The 7,926-nt window shown below is 41.6% G+C and overlaps 1 protein-coding gene across 2 annotated transcripts; it reads left to right on the top strand.

Moving 5' to 3' along the window:
- Positions 1 to 2,973, top strand: LOC114795442 (speckle-type POZ protein-like). 2 transcript variants are annotated; one of them, XM_028988706.1, is made up of 10 exons: positions 1 to 106; positions 654 to 908; positions 1,028 to 1,176; positions 1,288 to 1,412; positions 1,555 to 1,720; positions 1,809 to 1,864; positions 2,049 to 2,171; positions 2,265 to 2,407; positions 2,522 to 2,777; positions 2,923 to 2,973. In XM_028988706.1, the coding sequence occupies exons 2-9, from the start codon at positions 775 to 777 to the stop codon at positions 2,652 to 2,654; spliced, it is 1,029 nt and encodes a 342-aa protein (XP_028844539.1). In that variant the 5' UTR covers positions 1 to 106; positions 654 to 774; the 3' UTR covers positions 2,655 to 2,777; positions 2,923 to 2,973. The 2 variants fall into 2 exon arrangements, with proteins under 2 accessions (XP_028844539.1, XP_028844540.1); XM_028988707.1 differs by having other exon boundaries at positions 57 to 106; positions 675 to 908.
- The last annotated feature ends 4,953 nt before the right edge of the window (positions 2,974 to 7,926 follow it).

Here is a 7,926-nt window from a genome sequence, read left to right as displayed (position 1 = left end):
GGGAAAAGTACGTCATTGTCATGGTAACGGAGTTTATCACAACATGCAGGATTTAAAATGAACAGTCAGAGCTGCGAGGACAGAGAATCTGAGTAGCAGCGAGTTGGTGAGTAACTAAAACATCAAGTTGTCGGCGGTGGAGCAGCTGCTTTCTGATCTGGCAACATGATTTCTAGATAAAATACTGACGACAAACTGCAGCAGCGGCGCTTACCGACCCGACATCATGTTAAAGACTCTGATACGAATATTCACGCAAACGCCGTAATTATTGATCGTATTTTCCATGTTTGGCGGCTTCAGTTATTGAAAAACGAGGTGAAAGTACTCGGTGTAGTGACCAAGTAACACAGCGAGTAGCACATGGAACCAAATTATTCACACTTCGTAGTCTGGTTGTGTGACTGTAGTTTGCTGTGTTTGCCCGTGTACTTTTACTGCTCAGGAAGGTAAATTCAGCATTTGTAGATGTAATTTCACCACAACTTCATCTTTCTGTTCTTTAGTCACGTGGTTCTCTCCCTGTCTGGCTGCATGTTGAGATGTTGGACACTTGTTAGCACTGAAATATCAGGACAAATATATTGCTAATAAGGCCCTGTGCAAATATTCAATTATGTCTCTTTATTCTCTCAATCATTTCATATAATTAGAGATTTCTGATCATTCAAAAGACTGCAGTTGTTGGAGAAGAAGAGGTTCCAGAGTGAAGAGAGAGTCATCAGAGAAGAGAAATTCATCAGCGAGGAGAAGATTCCTGATTCAGCAGCAGAGATGTCCAGCGTCCGCTGCTACACACAGTGCAAAACTGAAAAGTTTTCACTGACCTGGACCATCACAAAGTTCAGCTTTGCCGAAGCTGTTGTGAGGAGCAGCTCCTTCACCAATGCCAGTGAAGAGTTGAAATGGTAGGTGTGGCGTCCATGAAAGATCTCAGTGCTGGACTGCTGCTCGAGACTCTGGCTGCTGTTGCTCTGAATGGCGGCGTCTTTCTCAGACTGCATTTCTTTTATCTCTGTCTTCTCAGGTCCCTGCTCTTGTACACGAATGGCGTAAGCCACTACGAAGGGTACCTGTCTCTCTACTTCCAGCTGGACAGTGGTCCACAGACAGGTATCCGTGCTAAGGGCAGGATGGTCATTCTCAACAGCGATGGAGAAGAGGCCATATCCGGAGGTGATTCCGCCTGGAGATACAAAACAGTGTAACTGTGTGTGTGTGTGTGTGTGTGTGTGTTCTCTCACTTTCTGGACTCACACAGCCTATTTGTGTGCTTTTGTTCTGCAGAGATTAAAGTCCACACCATGAGGGACAGGAATGTCCTTGGATTCGACACCTTTGCCAGACGGGAAGACGTCATGGACGAGGAAGCGGGAATTCTTCGGGACGACACCCTGACAGTGACCTGTGAAGTAAGTTCTGTCTGCATAACTACACTGAACACATTAGACGTGTCAGTAACAGCGTCTCCTATTGGACGCTGACAGCGTTACTTGTGTGCATGGATGTTGTAGCTGAGTAAAGTGTAGTAACCGCTGTGTTGGCTTGTTGTAGATTCACGTGTTGCTCCCACCGGAGAACACCCAGCGTCAGCAGGTGAAGGTGCCCGTGTGCAGGATGGCTGATGAGCTCGGGAACCTGTGGGACCAGTCCCTGCTCCCAGACTGCTCTCTGGTTGTGGGGGGACAGGAGTTCCAGGCCCACAAAGCCATCCTAGCAGGTACCACACTCACATGTGCACAAACGCACATGGAAATGGTGATCTTCTGGCGATCTAACGTTGTTCCTTTTTTTTTCTCCTTCTGCAGCTCGCTGTCCAGTCTTCAGGGCCATGTTCACACATGACATGAAGGAGCGCCAGACCGTAAGTCTCTGTCCTAAATCATAGCCCTTGACCTGTAATCCCCAATATGTTTCACGTTACAGCAGAAAAGAAAGATTTGTAATCCTCATTCTTTGTAGTTTAACAGACACAGTCCAAACTCTGGCTTCTCTCTTACTGTCAGTGTTCAGAACCAAATTCATCTAAGCTCTGCTTTCTCCTCTAGAACCGTGTGGAGATCCAGGGGGTGGAGCCGGAGGTCCTGAGAGAGCTGGTGACCTTCATTTACAGCGGCAAAGCACCCAACATACAGGACATGGCCGCCGATCTGCTAGTAGCAGCAGACATGGTAGCTAATGCTCTCACACACACACACACAGTAATGCAAACTCAGCACACACTTACTCAGCAGGATCTGAGACGCTCTTTTTCGCTCTTCCAGTATCTCCTGGACCGACTGAAGAGGATATGTGAGGAAGTTCTGTGCAGGAGTCTCACGGTGGAGAACGCTGCCGAGATCCTCATCATCGCTGACTTCCACTTGACCCCGGAGTTGAAGGAAGAGGCCATCACCTTCATCAACAGGTGGGTGACGCTCCCACAGCTCATTAAATCTGGGCTGTTTCTTACTTTCAGAAGATAGATGATACTGTGTGAATCTTTAATAAAAAAGATGCTTTATCTCCTTTTCTCTTTTAGCCATTTTTCAGACGTCTTGAGGACACCTGGATGGAAGACCGTCCAGATGGATCATCCTTGCCTCATGGCGGAGCTGTATCGCTCCCTGGTCTCTGCTGGGGCTTCGCCATCCAAGCGACCTCGGCTCTATTAATTTTCTTCTCTTTTATTGTCCCTTTTTTTTCTAATATGTGTTTAATTTTGTTGAATTTGCAGGACCTGGAGTTGTTCCCCACCTTGATGACATCACCAGGACTTTTCAGTATTTTTATGTGAGGTAGTTTTTGAAGAAATAAATTCTATAGTTTTAATTTCATATAATGCACATAACTGTTATAAAACACAAACCTTCTTGTACACACACACACCCAACCACACACACATGGAGTTTCGATCTGATTGAACGTCTGATTCTTTTTCAGGATTTCCAGACTGGTTTTGGAGCAGTACAGCAGATTTCATTTTTAATGTTCATATATGTTTATTATTAGTAGTGATTATATTATTGCTTGTAAATATTATCGTTTTTGTTACAATTGTGTACATATGTTTATTATTAGTAATATTATAAAAGTAATTTACCATTTAAGTAATTTAATTAATAAGTTGTGCCTTGTTGAGCCTTGTTTCTGTTCCTCACAAGGTTTCTTTTTGTCTTTACTGTGGCTGTGGGTTCTGCAATTTTAAATAATTCCAATGTACATAGTTAAAAATAAAAATATGCTCAATATATATCAATAAAGTAATGTTTGCACAATATTTATGAATGTTTGCACAATATTTGTACATAAAAATAAAAAAGGCTTTAAAATGAATGTCTTTTTTTGTGATGCTTATTTCATTTTTATCCAGAAGTGTCTAGGGTTGTCTACATACAGCCACACATTCCTGAGCATAAATTCATAATAATTTTAGAAACTGTATAATGTACCAGAATTTTATTGCAAATGAAAAAAGAAATTGAGTTGGAGGTAGAAAGATGGATTAAATGTCTTTGAGTGCCCTGGTGGCAACAGAGTAGAAGCTGTTGTTTAGTCTGTTTGTCCTGGTTTTAATGCTCCTGTATCTCTTGCCTGATGGCAGCAGTTGGAACAGGTCATGATCAGGATGTGAGGAGTCCATTATGATATTTTGTGCTCTCTTGAGGCAGCAAGAACTGTGCAGTTTGTGTAGATTCTATGTGCTTACGTTGTTGAGGTGTTTTTTTTAATGGTTCCCACAATGTACTCCCCATTGGAGTACAATCTGGGGGTTGTCTTTTGTCTCCTCTATACTAATGTGTATCCTGCTCTTGTTTGTGTCCTTTTCCCCTATCTTCCTGACCTGTCCACCACCACCACCCAATGTGCTGTGCTGTGTTTATGGTGTGTATGTATGGTCGGGATGATGGCCAAGTTTCAATAGTACTTTTGACATGGTTGCAACAGCAATAAAGGATTTCATCAATCAATCAATCAATCATAACACATACCAAATGATAAATAGAATGAAGTTATGTTAGTAATTTATTTATTGCCTTTTTTTACTTTAAAATGATAACATGGACACACCCACATTTACTTTAAATGTATTTTTAAAATTTCCTTATCGGGGACAAGTCAGGCAAAGATCACTAGATTTTTTGTGGCAAAGCAGAACTTTAATACCCAAACAATTAACGTTACAAAGGGCTCAAAAGAAAAAAGGCCCATAAAAGAGGTCAACTAAACATACCGAGATCAAATTCACAAACACTAAGACTCCACTTAAATATAACTAAACTGACCCATTACACAAAGAGATGTAACGTTAAAGAAAAAAAATTATATTAAAGTAAACTATATTGTGGGATGTATGGAACTATTTTTGGTACACTATTAGCCTGTGTGGCGGCAGGCATCACACACTCCCCCCTTTCAAAACTCTCCAGCAGAGAGAGAGAGGTAGTCTGCTGTCAAGTTTTCTTTGCCTGGGATATGCCGGATGGTGAAGCGAAAGGGTTGCGAGTCCGTGTTCCACCGACTGAGTCTTCCATTGCAGTCCTTCATCTTTTCCATCCACTTCAGTGCCTTATCTCCAGCATGAATTCTCTACCCAGGAAGGTAATAGCGGAAAGAGTCAAGGGCCCACTTAATAGCTAGCAAGGTTATTATAGTTAACGAAAACGAACGATAAAACTAAAACTAGAATTGAAAAAGCATTTTCGTTAACTGAAATAAAGAGTTAAAAAAAAAACTAACTGAAACTGTTTTGTGTGTATACAAAACAAACTTAAACGAACTAATATTATAGCAAAAACGTCCTTCGTTTTCGTCTTTGTAATAAGCCTTTTGGGTTGAATTAAAATCTATTTACTTCACGCTGCCAGTTTTAAGCCAGGTTTTTGACCATTATGGTAACACGTGGTCTGTGACGTCACGTGTCCATAGTCTGTCCGTGACCCCGCCGGCTAGCGTGATGGCTGCAGCGAAAGTCGGAAGAAAGCGGAAGAAAGTCCTATTTGGGATTTCTTTGATTATGACAGTGGCAAAAATAAAAGTAAGTGTCTTGTTGTAGAAGCAGGTGATACAATATGTGGAATACTTCTCAAGGGGAAAAACCCCACGAATCTGAAAGCCCATTTGAAAAGCTCATACAAAAAGGCGAACCAAGAGTACCTGAACAAGCTAGCCTCTCGCCCGCCCTCCCCCGAAAGAGAAGCGGTAGCCAGGCCAGGTAACATGGGAAAGGAACGTGATACGACAGCATCCATAATGGACCAAGCTGGCTAGTAAATACGCAGGAACACCACAAATGAGAAGAAGCTTTGGTAAATATGTTTATTAAGACTGGAATGTCTACACGACTGTGTGACTCGATTACCTTCAAAAAGTTCACCACTTCACTCGAACCAAAATTCAAAACACCCGGAGCTGCAAGAGTCAATAACCTCATCGGAGCTAAGATGGATAAGTCTATTCTGGTGATTTTGATTCATGCACCTGACAAATATCCTAATTTACAAAAAAAAAACTAAAACTAACACTGTAACTAATAAAAACTAAACTAAAACTAAGCAATTTCAAAATATCAAAACTTATAAAAACTAGTAAATCTGCCTCTAAAAACGAATTAAAACTAACTGAATTTGAAGAAAAAAAATCTAAACGAAATAAAACTAATGAAAAATCCAAAACTATTATAACTGTGATAGCTAGTGCCTCCTTTTCCACCGTTGAATAGCGGACTTCTCTGGAGAACAGCTTCCTACTGATATATTCAACAGGATGACCATCATCAGGTGGCCCCTGCAGAAGCACCTCTCCCAATCCCCTGTCAGAAGGGTCAGTTTGTACAATAAAGGGATGATCAAATTTGGGACTGAATAAAACATGCTGCTTACTCAGTGACTGTCAAATGTCATGGAAGGACATAATTGCTGCCTCGATCCATTGGACCTGGTTAGGACTCTGAGATCTGAGAAAGGATGGAAGCTGCTTGTGGTTGTATCATCCCATTGCAATAATGTGACCCAGATACTCAGTCTCTGAGGCCCCAAATGCACACTTCTGCGGGTTTATGGTCTGCCCATAGGAATGAATACGGCCAAATAACTGCATGCAGACTGCTGTTGGCCGCAGTTACGTTTCCTCGTCCTTAAAAAAAAAGTTAAATGCTGTTTATGCAAATGACCAGATTTGAACCGGTGACCCCTGGACTCTTGTATCAGCGCGCTACCGCTGAGCTATATTATATCGGCAGCCATTACAAACTTTTGGGCTGCTGCTGCCACCTGCTGGTGTTTAACGCTCACACACCGGCGCGCACCGCAAGCGGAGCGGCTTTTGGCTCAACTCGCAAGGTCACGTGACACTCTTTATGCAGCCGCAAGGGGGCGCAAAGTCCCCGCTGCCTGCAAACAACAACAGCCACGCGAATCAGGGAAAAACAAAAGAGGAACAACAATCATTTCATGGAAGCGCCTGACGGACTGCACAAGTGCTCGCCTGTGGAACACTTTATTAGGCACCAAATAGGAAAACCTGCTGCCTTCACCTTAAAGAACAAAAAAATTGCGCGAGCCCACATCTTATGGAACTGCTCCTTGGTGCAGACGACCCGGGTTCGAATCCTACCTGAGACGCATTCTCAGTGCAACCAAAATCAACAAAACGTTCAACTTTTACGACATGTGTGCCACAACACTCAAAAAATGTACTAAAATAAAGTCTTTCAAAACAAAATATTCCTTTACAAAAACTGTACCGACCAAACAGGACAGAGCAAACCCACTTTCACTGGAAATATGCTCAACACATTACCAGAAATAACAATTTGGAAAAACTGGACAGAAAATATGTACAAAACATGACAGACACCATAGGAGACTCAACATGATTCACAAGATCAAGAATACTGTCTGAACAGATCTCATGAACAGTTACACCAGTGCGGTAGAAAAGAAGCTCTGCCCTGGATCCTCGCTTTAAAGGACTGACTTTTCTAACAGAGGAGGAGAGATTGGATGTAAACAGAGAAGTGACTGAGGAGACAGCATAAATTATAAACTGATCTGAACATATATTATCATATTACCCCCACCCCACCATATTTTATATTCTTTTGTTCCAACACAGACCAAGCGAATGGCCGCATCATCACTGCTTGTGAGTTTGCTGGGACAGTCACTCAGGAATACTGGAGCAAAAGTAGAACCCAAGACCCCCTTTGCAAGGGCTGAAGAAATAAAGAACAGGTACTGCAAAGCCTCGTCCCTACTGTAAGTGTTATGGACAATGTTAAAAGTTTGAAAAGATTTCATTATTATGGGTTAAATGGTTTATGATTATTGTTCAAATGAGACACCTTATCCCTCAAATGGACTGCAGGTGGCAGATGTCTTACATGAGGCTCTGCTAAAATGCAATGTTAAGTTAGAGCGAAGCTATCTCTTTTCAGGACAAGCAGCCAACGAGGTACTTGTTAAAATGTTCTGTTTATGTTCATGTTGAATATTTGTATCATTTAATTGTTAACGTGTTATACTGTTTATTTAAATACAGTCCTCACGGCACAAGGTGCATGGCGCAAGTTGCAAGAACGTCACGCAATAAAGCCCGTTTCGAGAGCCGACCTGTGTCTGCATAGTTTTGAAGAGAGTAACACCTACATCTGACTCAGGATGCCTTGAATTGGTGGCAGTACACAAGCTCACATTTCCTCTCATTCCACAGCCAAGAGGATTTGAGCTTTTTTATTATTATTTAATTAATAATTCCCAGATTAATTGTTACATTTCAAATTCACTGCACCAACATATTACAGTCTTATGACACAGCTGTTTAAACCCAATTTAAACTGCATAATGAAAGTATAAAAGTAACGATTAATAAAAAACTTTATTCATAAACATGGTATCAACTACAGAGAAAGAACAGAGGACACTTTAAACTCTCTTTATTGCTTTA

This window comes from Denticeps clupeoides, chromosome 8 (genome assembly GCF_900700375.1).
Source record: "Denticeps clupeoides chromosome 8, fDenClu1.1, whole genome shotgun sequence".
In the NCBI taxonomy this organism is placed as follows: Eukaryota; Metazoa; Chordata; class Actinopteri; order Clupeiformes; family Denticipitidae; genus Denticeps; species Denticeps clupeoides.
Note: the sequence above shows the minus strand (reverse complement) of the source record. Positions and strands in the feature narration are given on the sequence as shown.

Bases quoted from the DNA above. Each gene is read 5' to 3' on its own strand.
- LOC114795442 (XM_028988706.1), top strand. From the start codon at position 775: ATGTCCAGCGTCCGCTGCTACACACAGTGCAAAACTGAAAAGTTTTCA. The intron at 1,865-2,048 runs GTAAGTCTCTGT...TTTCTCCTCTAG, and splicing joins ACATGAAGGAGCGCCAGACC to AACCGTGTGGAGATCCAGGG. The intron at 2,408-2,521 runs GTGGGTGACGCT...TTTCTCTTTTAG, and splicing joins GCCATCACCTTCATCAACAG to CCATTTTTCAGACGTCTTGA.